The sequence below is a fragment of the Coffea arabica genome, chromosome 7e (assembly GCF_036785885.1).
Source record: "Coffea arabica cultivar ET-39 chromosome 7e, Coffea Arabica ET-39 HiFi, whole genome shotgun sequence".
Lineage (NCBI taxonomy): Eukaryota > Viridiplantae > Streptophyta > Magnoliopsida > Gentianales > Rubiaceae > Coffea > Coffea arabica.
The window spans coordinates 9,719,290-9,734,159 of NC_092323.1; the positions used below are offsets into that span (position 1 = coordinate 9,719,290).

The 14,870-nt window shown below is 37.4% G+C and overlaps 4 protein-coding genes across 7 annotated transcripts; 2 read left to right on the forward strand and 2 right to left on the reverse strand.

Annotated features, from left to right (window-relative positions):
• The first annotated feature begins 1,047 nt into the window (after positions 1-1,047).
• LOC140010992 (uncharacterized) lies at positions 1,048-4,897 on the forward strand. 4 transcript variants are annotated; one of them, XM_072058724.1, is made up of 8 exons: positions 1,048-1,313; positions 1,414-1,518; positions 1,617-1,703; positions 1,821-1,871; positions 2,059-2,152; positions 2,258-2,342; positions 2,456-2,643; positions 4,269-4,897. In XM_072058724.1, exons 1-7 carry the CDS (start codon positions 1,188-1,190, stop codon positions 2,610-2,612), a joined length of 705 nt encoding a protein of 234 aa, XP_071914825.1. In that variant the 5' UTR covers positions 1,048-1,187; the 3' UTR covers positions 2,613-2,643; positions 4,269-4,897. The 4 variants fall into 4 exon arrangements, with proteins under 4 accessions (XP_071914825.1, XP_071914826.1, XP_071914827.1 ...); XM_072058725.1 differs by lacking the exon at positions 1,414-1,518; XM_072058726.1 differs by lacking the exon at positions 4,269-4,897 and having other exon boundaries at positions 2,299-2,342; positions 2,456-2,616.
• Positions 3,099-4,745, reverse strand: LOC113701871 (peroxidase 64). Its single transcript, XM_027222744.2, has 4 exons — positions 4,542-4,745; positions 4,246-4,434; positions 3,747-3,909; positions 3,099-3,659 (listed from the first exon to the last, which is right to left on the reverse strand). Exons 1-4 carry the CDS (start codon positions 4,743-4,745, stop codon positions 3,265-3,267), a joined length of 951 nt encoding a protein of 316 aa, XP_027078545.1. The 3' UTR covers positions 3,099-3,264.
• A 1,270-nt stretch (positions 4,898-6,167) lies between the features above and the next one.
• On the forward strand, positions 6,168-10,097 carry LOC140010991 (pre-rRNA-processing protein ESF1-like). Its single transcript, XM_072058722.1, has 7 exons — positions 6,168-6,877; positions 6,969-7,043; positions 7,331-7,566; positions 7,972-8,134; positions 8,300-8,428; positions 8,669-9,366; positions 9,613-10,097. The coding sequence occupies exons 1-7, from the start codon at positions 6,311-6,313 to the stop codon at positions 9,899-9,901; spliced, it is 2,157 nt and encodes a 718-aa protein (XP_071914823.1). The 5' UTR covers positions 6,168-6,310; the 3' UTR covers positions 9,902-10,097.
• A 453-nt stretch (positions 10,098-10,550) lies between these two features.
• On the reverse strand, positions 10,551-14,179 carry LOC140011201 (aspartyl protease family protein 1-like). The gene is made up of 9 exons (XM_072059878.1): positions 14,045-14,179; positions 13,229-13,467; positions 12,492-12,716; positions 12,206-12,341; positions 12,036-12,109; positions 11,838-11,937; positions 11,704-11,764; positions 11,114-11,185; positions 10,551-11,031 (listed from the first exon to the last, which is right to left on the reverse strand). Exons 2-9 carry the CDS (start codon positions 13,450-13,452, stop codon positions 10,775-10,777), a joined length of 1,149 nt encoding a protein of 382 aa, XP_071915979.1. The 5' UTR covers positions 13,453-13,467; positions 14,045-14,179; the 3' UTR covers positions 10,551-10,774.
• Between the last annotated feature and the right edge of the window lie 691 nt (positions 14,180-14,870).

Genomic DNA, 14,870 nt, shown 5'->3' on the forward strand with positions numbered 1-14,870 from the left:
TTGAGAAGATAAAAAACTATATTGGAAATTGTAATGGTAATGTCAGCAAATATATTTGTCCAAATAATCTACTGTCCAAACAAACCATGGTTAATACATTTTTGCCACGCAATTGTCTATAAATGTAGTGTTACTAATTCCAAACTAGTATAAATTTTTGTAAGAATGATAGGGGTGAAAATTTTGTAAGAATGATAGGGGTGTAAATTTGAAATTGACTTGTTTACTTTTCAAGTTGAGTTTGAATAAGTTTTATGAAATTGAATTCAAGTTGAACTTGAGTAATTTGAACTTTTTACATGTAAATTTCACTTATATATTAATCAAACCGATTTTGAAAGTTTATCAAATTTAAATTATTGTTCAAGTTTGATCTGATTAGCTGATGAATCAAATTCGAATGAATTTTTACTGAACCAAAATGGGTACGAGTATCAAGTATTCTGGTTGTCTTTCAACTTGGAGGGAAGAGCTTGTGATAGAAATTAAGAATACTTGCTTTTTCATGCCTTCTTTTATCCAAGCATTTGTATTGGCAAATGATATTGCCAAAGCCAACGTTTTAAATCCATAACAAGTTTTTTTTAAATGACAAAACCACCTCTTTTAATTCCAAATTACAATCGGAGTATGAAGTGGCATTAATGCAGTCCCTCACTTAAAATTAGTATGGATGGAGAAATGTCCATAGAGATTAGAAGGAAATGATAAAAATTTTATCTTTCTTAGGAGTTTATGGAAATAAAAGGTACAAAAAAGTAGGAATGATGTTTGAAAGAAATGGAATGATGAAATAGTTTTTTCATTAACTTTTGAAAAAAAAAGGAGAATAGTTAGAAAGTTAATTAAGACATCACAAATTTTCCGTCTATTATTCCCCTCATTTCTGAAAGTTTGAAACTATTTCATCTTTCGATTTGTTTCCAAAATAATCTCAAATCGAGTAAGAGAAATTCATCCAATGCTCCTCTCTTTAGTTAACATGCAGTATAACTCAAGTTTATTGTTCATTCCATATCTCCCTTCTTTTCTATTTTCTCTCTTCCAAACAAAGCCTCAAAGTGAGGGTATTTAGGTAACTTTGCTCCACGACGTCGTTTCCTTCAAAAATCAACCGGCGAAATTCTTAAGCTCACGCGACGTCATGCAATTCGTCCAGGAGCGGGCGCAGACGGCGGAGCTGTCATATGGAACCTAACCAAGACGACGACGACGCCGGCGTCGACGAGTCATCTCCCCAAGAAGAAATGATCACAACTTCAACGCACCATTTCGGCGACGGAGATGATGCCTTCTCAGTCACTATCATTGAGGCATGTCCCTTTATCCAACTTCTCTTCTACTTCTGAATTAACTCCAAAAGAAAAAAAAAGTTGAAGATTTTTGTATTGTTTTTATATTTGCTCAATTTAGAGTATGAAAGAAGAGTACGGGTTATTCGTGTGGCCATGTAGTATTATTTTAGCTGAATACGTTTGGCAACAAAGATCCCGCTTTTCCGGGGCTAATGTAATCGAGGTAATTATCTAAACAAGAGTTCCAAGATTCTCCTATAAATCCTATTCAATCATGGGTTATGGTTCTTGATCTTAACTAGTGCTAGTTATATTTGACAGCTTGGTGCGGGGACTTCTTTGCCCGGTATAGTTGCTGCTAAAGTTGGCGCTGACGTCACACTCACAGATGATTCGAATAGACCTGAAGTATGCTGTTTTACACATTTATTTTTTAGAAGTTTGGCTTACAGTTTAGAGTCATTTCTGTGTCTTGTAGTTTTGTTACATCCCTAGTTGCTTCAGTTTTGTTCTTGACATGTGCAGGTGCTGGATAATATGAGGAGAGAATGTGAGCTGAATAATGTGACATGCAAAGTATGGAATGGTTCTTTATTTGATAATAGTAGATTTTAGCTTGCTAGCTTATATGATGCATCTTCAGTTCTTCGCAGATAAATGATGCATTGCATACTTAGTTTCTATATTCTAGACCATAATCTGAAGCAGCGTTTGACTAGAGCCCAATAAACTTATAATTGGTCATATTTATATGTATTGCAAGGTGCTGGGACTTACATGGGGTGTTTGGGATGAACCGATATTCACCCTGTGCCCAAATATTATCCTTGGAGCTGATGTCCTATATGAAACAAGTGGTAGGCTTGTCCCTATTTTTCTCTTCCCAATTTGGTGACTTTTTTGGTTTTGTTTCACATATCAATTAACTGGAAAGATATTTTTACCACGCATGCACTTTGAAGCATTTGATGATCTTTTTGCTGCTGTGGCATATCTGCTCCAGAATTCTCCCTCTTCAGTTTTTATAACAGCTTACCACAACAGAAGGTGATTATGGATTTTCAATTCCTGATCTTTTCTTGGCTCAGGGACATTTGGTACTGCACTTGGGTGTATCACAGGTTTATGTTAATTTTTTATTTCTCTTTTACTGTAAACAGTGGGCATCACCTGATTGAGTTCTTGATGGTTAAATGGGGATTGAAGTGCATGAAGCTTCTAGATGGGTTTTCATTCATGCCAGCTGACAAGGCATCTGGATTAAGTGGGAATATACAGTTGGTAGAGATAATTTTGGATAATGACAAACTAAGTTAGCAAATGGTCGTGATGCTTATTGAGAAAAATGGTAAGATGCAATATATTTTTTTTCTTTGTTCTTTTTCTCTCCCTCTCTCTTTTTTTTTTTGCCTTCTTGAATGACTGTTAAAATACATGGGGTGTTGGGGATGACATTAACATGTTACACTATCTGTTCCCCCTTGGGTTTTATTTATTGTATCACTTCTGGAATTAAAGCTTATTATCTTCTGTTCAGAAGTGTGCAAAAAGGTTAACTTCCTAAAACTGGATTAAGTCAATTTGTACTGAGATCTGATCAATCAATTTGGATGTCCATTTATGAGCTACCCGTGGGCAAATAATTATATGTCAAGACCTCCAATTCTGCTTTCAAGTAAAATCAGTGGTTAAATTTTCATGAAGGCTTTCCATTTATCTCTTTCCCCCCTAACATCAAGTTTTGTATTGAGCCCCAAAAATTCTGCATAACAGAGTATCCAAACAGGACTGCTATTTGCTGGATAGGAAATAGACTGCTTTAACATTTACATCTGTAAATATTATATGCATTGTTCTGTGGAGTATTGAATTTCGGGGTTCATATAATCTTAAAAATCAACAAGCTTGATAGCTCTGGTTTTCTTCCGATCACTTTAGATGATGGAAGTGCTTAGTTGAGAAAGATAGTTTAGTTTACCACCCTACAGTCCTTTCTAATTTCTTGACCACCTGTGATGCTGCTCATCTTGATCATGGAACTTGAAAAGGCCTCATAGAAAGTTTCTTTTGAGGTCGCAAACTTTGAAACCAAGTCTTTCGTCTTTGGAGAAGTGAGTAAAGCCTGATCTGAAGAGAAGAGGCTCTTCCCTTGTAGAATCAACTTGTAGTATGTGTTGTCAAAAGTAGTTGACGATGGATCCATTGAGGTGCCTCCATTTTTTGTGCCACTCTTGTTTGGACAAATGCTTTTCAAACTTGCTGCAAAGGATGGGTGTAGTGTAGGATCAATGTCATGGGTGGCGTTGAAATTGTGGATTCTGTTCTGGAATGATGAGCAATGGGAAAAACCTATTGTGTGGCCACCTGCAAAGTGTGGAAGGAATAATTTTTTTAGTTTGTGAAGGTGGAAAGAAATGATGTGCAAGACAGTTTGGAACTTGGTTCTATAACCTGAGAGAGCAACAAGGTCTTCCATGGACAGACCTCTCTGAGAGAAGCTTTGTTGGAGTTGTGATATATTGAAGAGTGGAGCTGGCATTTGTGTTGTTTCGCTAGCCTTAGATATCCTCCCATCTTTTCTTCCTTTGGGTACATCCCAATACGGCCCACCAGACTGTTGTATTAAACACAGTTTAACAACTATATTTTTGACTGAAATTGACCGTCAACTATGTTACATCAAATGTGTATTGGACGACATCAGTTCTGAATCCTAAACCACCATCCTGCTCTTTCTAAGGCCAATCAGCGCTTCAAAACTCTCTTATACTTTACCTTCATATGATTCTGGCCTCTATGTGGTGTTACATATTTTTGTTTCGCTTTCAGTGGGTCAAGATAGATTGATCACGTCTTATTAAAGGTGCAATATTTCATTGTAGTATCGGCAGAAGATGCATCTCTTGCAATATTTCGTATTTATTCTATACAATATTTATGGTTTACTTACCAGAACAACTGCATCTCTTGCAGCTGAAGCCAAGATATCAGCACAAGACACTACACCAGGGCAAAGAGCTTCCACTGCCTTCTTTGCATTGTCAATGACATAGAACGCATGCAAAGATTTATTAGGGGGTCCGTCCTTCTCAGCGCTGTTCTTCCCTTTGGAGTTCAACAGCACAGAAGCATCACAACCCTTCCGAACAAGCAAGTCATACAAATAAATATGAAAGTGTTAACTAGCGACAAAGAGTCGAGTTATGTGAGACAATTCAAGCCAAATGTTAACTAGGTCATACATACCCTGATAAAACAATCATGAAAATGCATCCTCAGTAGTGCTGCAGGCACCGTGTTGTCTTTCTTTGCAGCATCCTTTACAACCTCTGTTACAATGCTTTCGGCATTGGGGCATGTCTTTTCATAGTAATTCAAACTGAGCGCATGCCCTTGAGAGCAGACCAAACAGATGAAGAGGGAGATGGACAATGAAACTAGGCAAGCCATAGCACTATACAGATAAGGAGCTCTAGCAGGTATCTGACGCTTTTGTCACTTGTGTTGATATATATATAGGGAGGAAAAAAAAGACAGCATGATTTGGATGTTGAATGGTTGGCTACTACATTGAATTCGGTAGCATAATTGTTGGCGTTTGATGATTAAGAGTGTGCTCTAAGCATCCTCAGCGCAAGTTTTGGTCTCTAATTCTGTTTTGTCTGTCCACCTTTTAGCCCCTCACTAGCACCGGTAAAACTTTGTTTATTGGAAACTCGTTACATCAATGACTAGAAAGCAAAGCAATGGTTAAAATGAATAATAACTAGAAGCACACACTAGTTATTCTCTGGAAAAGTTCCTTCGGATTCTAGTACGCCAAGTCAAAAAGGAAAACAGGAAAAAATGATGGAACTTTTTACGTCTAGCCACTCTTGCTGGAGGTGCATTAGCAGGTTAGGGGTGGTTGGAATTGCTCCATCAATTTGTTACTTGATTCATCATGGATTATCATTACTCTCAAGTTTTAGCTTTTGTTGGTTATATGAATGGAATAACAGATATGAAGAGTTGGGGGTAGGGCTGCATGAGGTTCGCAGACTGGATTTGGGATGTGACGTGATGTGATGTACTTTGGATTCAACTAATTGGGGTTGAGATGTCAATTTACCAATTTATTAAGTACATGACAAGTTTAATTAAATTAGTCACATGCTTGTCTACTCATAAGTTTTTGATAATCATGTGAACGATTTTTCCATTACCTAAACAGCACCACCATCGTCGGATCAAGGGTTCTTGTTTAGTTACATCTTGAAGGTACATTTACTTTTATCAACTACATATACCTGTTGTGCATAGTGCATACTACTACTACTACGTTGTCGTGAGATTTTGGTCCCCAGACGTATTTGGTTTGAATTTGATTTTTATTTTTATTTTTTTGCATACGTGACTTGTAATTAAAAGGTATTAATATATACACTGTCAGTGTAAACAAAATTAAGTTACTTATCAAAGTATAAAATTCAAGACATTTCATGTAGATTGTTCGTGTTAGTTTTAATTAATTAAATTAATGGATCAAGAAAAATGTTGTTAGCTACTTTTTTCTTTTTAAGTTAAATTACATTGACGTAAAATCCGGGATTACATGACATTGACGAAATCATTTTATACCTCATTAAACAATTTAATATGCCAGGAGATTTCAAAATGAACACACAACACTTTGGGTGTTTTTGGGCCTTTGTTTAGGCTGCTACTACGAGTTAACAGTTTCTTTTCCCGGCAGTCATTTCTTTGGGCTCAGGAGCCCAACAATTAGGTTCCTATTTTCCGCAACCCGAAATATGGTTCCAAAGTCCAAACCGCATCCGCCCCAAGTCCGGAACCCGATCCAGATTCGCCGTTGCCTCTAGTTCTCCTGCTAGAATCCTGGGATGTAGGGTTTTGTTAGCTGGATGGAGCAGAGCTAAAAAGTAAAAACAAGACCGCCGATTGACATAGACCTCCGACGAATTCTGCTGGGTTTTGCTGAAATTTCTCCGGCGACGGAAAAAGAGCGCATTTCCATGGGGTCCAAAGGCAAGAACAAGAAGAATATGACTAAGCCTGACGGTGACGCCACCGCCAACCACCGTAATGATGGAAAAATCATCACCGATGCTCGTTTCGCATCCTTACACTCGGACCCTAGGTTTAGGGAGCCACCGAAGCATAAAGCCAAGGTTGCGATTGATTCTCGCTTTAACCGCATGTTTACTGACAAGGATTTCGCTACCTCAAAAGCTCGCACTGATAAGAGGGGCAAACAGAAGAAGAATGACTCCGCTGCTAACTCTTTGAGGCATTATTATCGCCTCGAAGAGGAGGAAGAAGGAGCGAAAGAGAGGAGTTTGGGAAAGGAATTGGTGAAGAATGAGGAGAGCGGAGAAAGTGAGAGTGAGGGTGTTGAAAGTGATGAAGAAAGTGAGAGTGTGAACGTGGAGAAAGGGAGCTTGAAGCTGGAAAATGAGTCCGAAACATCGGATTCTGAGGAGGAGGAAGAAGAAGAAGAGGAAGCTGAGAGTGATGACTCGATGAGTACTACTTCGGATTCAGATGAGGCGTACGAAGAGGAAGAAGATACTTTTGGGCTGGTAAAAATGAATAATGCAGGTTGAATTTATATAATTTGGGGAACTTTGTTCGAAAATTTTAAATGTTTAACCTTTTATTTGTGCGGAGCAGGAGGAGACTGTTCCGGAAATTGATAAGGAGACGCATAGGCTTGCGGTTGTCAACATGGATTGGAGTCAAGTCAAGGTTAGTAGTATTGAAGATTCTAAGGTTTGTATTAATATAGGGGAAGAGATTGTGTAAAGAATATCTTGATGGTTTGTTATCTTTTTCTTGATCGATACATGTCGTCTGGGAGACTGCATTTTCTATGACTTGAAGGTATTTTAATTGGTGTCTTAGACTCTATAGAACCCCAACAAAGAGAGGAAAATGAGCTCATGTTGTATCCTGCATGTAATTGGTGTTGTGTTTTTCGTGGACTTGAGCTTAGAATGTTGATTTTTGCACTGAAACTAGATTGTTTCCTGTAGGCAGTTGATTTGTATGTCTCGCTAAGTTCGTTTCTTCCTAGAGGTGGTCAAATTATGTCAGTGGCAGTCTACCCATCTGAGTTTGGGCTCAAACGAATGGAAGAGGAGGCGATTCATGGTCCTGTTGGGCTATTTGAAGATGACAAAAAGAATAATCAAAATGATGAGGATGAAGATGATGATGATGATGAAATTGACAATGAGAAATTGCGTACTTATGAATTAAGTAGGCTAAGGTGACATGTCTGCTCTCCTATATGTGCATATACATACCTTTTATTGTGTCTGTTTTTCCACCGCTTGAGTTTAATTTCAAAATCTGTTATCTTTACTTTGTAGTTGTGTAGCTTTGGTTTTCAGAATAAAAACCTATGGCATGTGTTGTTTCTTGTTATCTATTTTCCAAATTTCATCCTGATTCATTTGTAATAGCTTTGCTATGCTTCCTGAATGTTTATATGATAAAACAATCTCTTTCCTGCCTGGTGGTTAAAAGAGTGATTGCTCTCTCTCTCTCTCTCTCTCTGTGCGCGCGTGTCCACATGCATCTATCTGTATTCGTGTATGCCTTTATGCCTGTGGGTGTGTGCAAATTCACACATGGAGTATAAGTTTCTCTGGTGTTTCCACTTATATTTCAGGTACTACTATGCTGTGGTGGAATGCGATTCAATTGCTACTGCAGATTACCTCTATAGGACTTGTGATGGAGTAGAGTTTGAGAGATCATCCACTATGCTTGATTTGAGGTTTGTACCAGATAAAATGGAATTTAAGCATCAACCACGTGATGTTGCAAAGCATGTAAGTCTTTGTCCTTATTCTTAATGCATAGCTTATACTTGTTCTGCAGCGAAGTGCTCGGCCAATAAGATAGCTCTTCAAAGAGGTTTCTTGCCCCAGGTCAATTAAACACTGTTATTTAGTTTATTAGATTGAATAATTTGAGATTGCCTTTCCTTTCATTAGGCACCAGCAGACTATGAAGGATTGGACTTTCAAACTCGAGCACTTCAGCAAAGTAAGATTCATCTGACATGGGATGATGATGAGCCACAGCGTGCAAAAACCTTGAAGCGAAAATTTAACGATGATCAGGTACTTTGATTTTCATTTCAACTCAACGATGATCCGGTGTTTATTTTTGCTACTGGTTTGGGAAGCAACATGTGATTATATACTGTTTGTGCATCTTTGTGCTTCTTGCTGCAAAACATGCATAGTCAGAGCATGATCCAACGTCTTTAAAGTCATAGTGCTTTGATTAATGGAAGTATTATTTCTACATAACCGGGTAAGTTTTATACAACTGGCATTGATGCGGTTCTCCTCTTTCAGCTTGCTGAGTTAGAGTTCCAGGAGTTTTTGGCTTCTGATGAGAGTGATAGTGATGAGAGTGAGAACAATGATGGCATGCAAAATGGATCATTTGTAAAACAGAAGAAGCAGGATATGTACCGTGCTCTTCTCCAGTCAGGGGATGGCTCAGATGAAAATGATGAGAAGTACCAGGACATGGAGGTAACGTTCAATACTGGTTTAGAAGATTTAAGTAAACGGATTTTGGAAAAGAAAGACAGAAAATCAGAGAATGTTTGGGACGCTATCCTTAGAGAGAGACGTGAGAAAAAGAAGGCCAGGAAAAATAGATCGAAAGATTCATCAGAAGATGAGAGCATTGATACTGATAATGAACCTGCAGAAGAAACTGATGACTTTTTTCTTGAAGAATGTTCTGGAAAAGAAAGTAAGGTTTCTCAAGGTAGAAATGCGAGAAAAGAGCAGCAGAATGAAGATGCATCTCGAGAAGCTGAAGCAAGTAGAGCAGAACTTGAATTGTTACTTGCTGACGATAAGGGAGCAGATTCCGGCTTGAAAGGCTACAATCTGAAACGCAAGAAGATGAAAGGGAAAATGGGTAAAGAAATTCCCGATGAAGGGAAGCTGCCAACTATTGACTATGATGATCCTAGGTTTTCAACCCTGTTCACTTCACCGCTTTTTGCTCTGGATCCCACGGATCCTCAGTTCAAACGGTACTTCTTTTACTGCACATTTGGTCAACGTTTCCAGTTTTATGATGACTTGTGTACTTGACCCTCTTCATTTCTTCTTCACCAATATTGTCTGGATTTTAGAATATTTTCCTGATAATCAATCAATATTTTTCCAGTATAATCTATATAGCGATTTTGACATGTTATTTTCTGAAAGTTACTGCTTGCTCTGTGGCTTCATCTGATGAGGTGTCTCCTCTTTTTTTTTTTTTTTTTTTTTTACAGGAGCGCAGCTTATGCACGACAAATGGCAAATAGACAACAGAAGAGCGAGTCCGAGAACAACAGGGTAAAGGAGCCGTCAGAAACACTTGGACAAGTTTTGGTGTCTAGTAAGACACAGAACGATGACAATCGCGAGTTGCACCGTTGTCTGCCGCCTGCAAAGAAAGAGAAGCTGGAATTGTCCTCATTAGTTAGGTCAATTAAGATGAAATCAAAACAGATTCCCCTTCATGATAAAGTGCTAGGAAAAAACCGCCACCTGAAAATAAAAGCAAGCAAGAGCAAGTAGGTTAACCACTATTTCTATACGGATATTTAGGCAGTGTTGCGAGGATGGCGAAAGTTTAAAAAGTTCTGAGGGACAAAGCAAGTAGTATCCTCTATACATGGGTGTAGGAGTTGGGGTATTTTTCTGTTTTTGGTCAGATAAACGAAGGGCATTTCTGTATGGTTTTCCTCAATTTAAAAGTCTTGGTTAACTTGTACTCATTTGTTCATATTACGCGCTCAATTCATTTTTCTTTTCTTCTTTATGTTTTTTGTTTTTACTCCAACTGAATGTTGATGCTGCAGGATTTCATTAGTTTCGCTGTTGTTATCTTCATTCATATTTTTTTGTTGGGGGCTGTCAAAATCTTCAGTCACATTCCTTTCTCTTGAATTTTCTATCTGTATTCATGTTGATCGCTAACCAGGTTACAATCTCATCTGTCCTACTCGTTTTCTCCAGCCTGGATTTCAATCACGATCTGCACGATATCGTTTCATTTATGCTCTGACAAGTTAAAATCAACTTCAAATTGTCTAAAACTAACGCAATCAAAATGTAAAATAAGCTTTGCAAGGTCAGTTTAATGATTTCCTCAGGTCGAATAAAAAGAAAAAGAATTAAAAGGGAGTCATCAAGAGTACGCTACACTTCAAAGGGTTATCTGGAATTACCGACAATAGCCATATCAAGTATATATATATATGCCTTCGAAAAGTAATATGTATCCATCAATCAAACAATAATGTATATTCACAGCTAAAAGTACGACAGATCAATCTCAATATAGCCGAGACGGCTGCAAAACTAGCATATTGTAATGGTATTAAATCTATCCAGTGGAAATGCTACTGCTACAAAATACTGCTCAATTCCACACAAGCGGTTGCAGCCTCAGTAAGAAAGAATAATCAAATAATGGCTCAACAGGCAAAACAGAAAGACAAGGATTTTGCAAGATATGGAGTTCGAATCCGGTGCATTGCTCCCCGGGGGTGATTGTGTTGGAATTGCAGTTGCCACAGGAGAAGTACTTCCCTTTCCAGATGTGGCTTCTGGCACGAGAGTTGAGGGTGAAGGAGCTTGGGTACCGTTCCGTTGGTTAACGGGCAATGTGTTTGATCCATTCTTAGTTTGCACATCATCGTAGCCTGAGAACAATGCTTTCATTTAAGGGCAGAGAGTTGCAAACTTCTAATATGTTGCATGAGGCAAAAGAAAAAGTGAACTCACAGTTAGATGGCTTCCATCCCAGAGTCATGTTCTCGCGGTTGAAAACTACCCGATAACCAGTCATGAAATTTTCTGGCCAAAAATCAACAAATTGTTTTGTCAGAGCTAGAAATTAATATGTGAATGCATGACTCAAAACAAAATACATGGAAGTTCAACTGGAACCGAAAACAAGCGAGCAGGACTTTCTTTTTTCTTTTTTTTTCCTTTTTTAAAAAAAAAGGGGGAATAGGACTTTGATATAACTTTCCAACAAACTTTGAAGAATTCAATATCAAACTCTGTATCGTGTCACCATAGATAGTCTTATGATCAGATAAGTATTACAAGACGGACCAGTGAAAACGAAAAAGAATCTTACATCCTAATATGTTAACATGGAACTAGTACTGATATAAGCAATAAATTAACACACAAACTAGTGGTATAAGGGAATGGCATCACTCTACTGAAGAAAACAAGAGGAATATATAAAATAAACCAACTCACTTTTCCTTTTTGTTTACAATGGGAAGGGGAGACATTAGTGGCAGTCAGTTTCGTGTATTTATGTTCTGATTATATTAACAATGAAACTTAGTGGTACTTACGTCCGATGATGTTGACATCCCCACTTTTAACAACTGCCAAACAATATATATATCTATTATTCTGCACATCAGAAAATGGGTTATTACAATCAAGAGAAAATCCCAAGGTATCCAACTTTGTGAAATGTAATTACCGAAAGTTGAAATATTTCCGATGGATTAGTGATCGAAAATGGATCTCCCCCTTTCATCGTCAAATTCAGAGAGGGCATGTCAAAGCCTGTTTCATTGGGACTGCATGAAAAGAAAGAGTCAGTCTACAAGGTTCCCAGGGTAAAATGAACGACCACGAGGTGAAGTATTGTTAAATGATGTTGTGAGAATGAAATTACCTTAGATTATAGCAAAATTCAAAAGGAATTTGGGAATCAGATGGATAACGTGGCTGTTGGACCCGAGAATTGAACTGCCAAAAAACATAGAAGCAAGATAGTTTGTAATCCTTGAAAGCAGACCACATCATATTTATGTAAAATATCATGAAAACTTCCTAGTAACTTACATTCTCGGTTATAATTGAGTAAGCTGGGTCATTGACATATGTAAATGAGGTGCCAGAATCAAAAATAGCAGTGAAATCAACATCTGTGATATTCTCTCCCACAGCTATTTGCGTAATGCTTATGTTGTAAGCTGGGCTGATAGAAAATACAGGGGGGGAAAAGGTAATGAAGAGAAAAATAAAATTTAGTAGAATTTTGGAAGTCCTTTAATCTGAAGAAAAGTAATTGGTGGCTAAGTGAGTGAAATTGGTACTAGAATATACAAAGCGAACAGGAGCTGCTTACTGTAGTTGATGAAGATTGAATGGTGTTTCTCCTTGGTCTGTACTTCCTTTATCTCCAAAAACAATTCTTCCAACTCCATCATTCCCAAAACACATCGAAAAAGAATTTGCAGCTAGCCCTTTGCTTGCTAATGTGCTAGGAACTGATATAGTGTCCATACCTAGACCAAACAGACCATTGGGAGCAGCACCATCCAAAAATCCACCAGTTTGAACTATTCCACAGCTGAAATAGAAGAAGCATCATGAGTCAATGTCATGTGCAAGTAGAAAGGCCATGGACAAAATATTGCCCAATAATCAGCTGTGAGTGCAAACTACAAGGAGACATGATTAAGGACATAGATATATGAGATAACGAGCAGCAGCTAAGAAGGCAGATAAAAGTCCAGACAAACTCATTAGTTGAAACAATAATAAAAAATAAAAAAAAAGGCAATCTAGGAATCTAAAAATGCCTCGTATAGACCATAAATGTAGTCCCCAGAGCGAGGATAACAATAAAACTTCAGCTACTCAGAGCATCAGGAAAAAGAAGAAGAAAAAGAAAAAAGAAAACTTGAATTAATTCACCATTTGGATTAGAAATATAATATGTCTGCTGCATCAATGTGAAATCCTCCTTTAAGACAGCAACATAAGATTCATGAAAGTATTAGTCTCTTCAGAATTTTATTGATCAACGATGAGCTCCTCAAACAAAAACAGGTAATCATACTATGAATTAATAATACTCACCCCAATGTAATTGGCGCATCAACAACTTTCTGCTGACTATCATCCGTAGCCAAGTGCAAAACATCCTCAACTAACAACCCTGTAGATGAAGTGTTGCCGGAAAGGTAACTAACTTCATAAGCACAAGCCTTGCGTGAAGCTGAGCATGCTCTTCTTCGTGCATCACACATTGTACTGTTGCACGGAACAGTCATGCCAGTTGAGGATGTATCCAGACTGTACATGTTTAAATCAATTCGCTGCTTGAAAAGAAAGAGCGAAAAAAAAAATGAATAACAGAAAACTGGCTATGGAAGACAGGCTCAAAATTTAAAAAAAATAAATAAAAATAGTACAAATAAATTTGGCAATAGAAGTATTAATTAAATTTTTCAACTTTTTAGACAGCAAAATTGGCTGATGAAGTTTGAACCTGGTATTGCACAATGCTAGAATTTTGATTAACAAGATAATAGAAATTTATGGTGCCAATCAAGCTTGCGCAATGCACAGTTAAAATTAAGGTACTGGTAATTATTGCTTCCCAAAGGAAAAGTGTGACATCCACCAGAATCTTGGATGAAATGTCCAATCGAAAAAAACTTTATAGTTAGTCATATGGCATAAAAATTGGGGAAAAGAAAAACCCAACTGCCACTAAACATAGCGGAAAAAGAAGCCAAGCAGTCCACTTGTTGCTATTTTTCTTCCCCAGCAGCAAGTTCTTAATTACCAATACAGCAAGATGAAGATATCCATATTTGCAAATTAATCTAAGACATAGTTATCATTTCAAGTGATAAAATGTGAAATTAAAATCTAAATAAATTAACATACTTGTCCTGATCTTGTCACCAAGCCACGCACACAACTGGTACAATCACAAGGCAGCCAAAACAAGTCACTTCCAGTATCGAGTGCGACCAAGAACCACAATTCTGGTGTTCCAACGGAGACATTTGCATAGTACAAACTGCAAGTTCAGGAAAAAAAAAAAAAAAGAGAGAGAGAGCAAAGGAAAAATATTGGTCAATTGCACATTTATTTTTTCAAGGAAGATTAAATTACTCATGCTGTATAATCTTGGTTTAGTCCATTAAATATCTGTCACCCCATGAACGCTTATTAATGTTTTGCAAAGTAGGAAATTAAAGGTGAAAAATTATTAAAACTGGCCAGAAAAAGGAAAAGAGAAGAGAATTCATAATGTTAAGTTTAAAAAGCTCTTTCGCTCGTAAAACTGGAATCTTTTTATAGAGACAGAAACACCAAAGGAACAAAAGCAACACAGAAATCTAAATACCGAAAAAAAAAAGGATTTCCAACCAGCAAACAGATAAAGTGCTACAGTTTTTAAACTAGAGCTCGCTAGCCTTGTAAAAGAAATATGATAAAATAAAGGTGGTTCTGATTAATGAAAATTTTTTTTTAAAAAAAAAAGTACAACAGAATACGGGAAGAAAAGGAGGCTTTAATGATTTCCACAAATCCTTTGAGCACTATCTTCGTCAAATTGCCTTTCAAGAAGAGAGTTTGTTTAAAACCAGCATTCAAACCCATGCTATGTAAGGGTTTATATTTCAATTCAAAACAGTAATATATGTTCGAAACCAGCATTCAACCTCTTCCATTTCCTTTTCCCCAACTCCTCTATTCTTCTTCT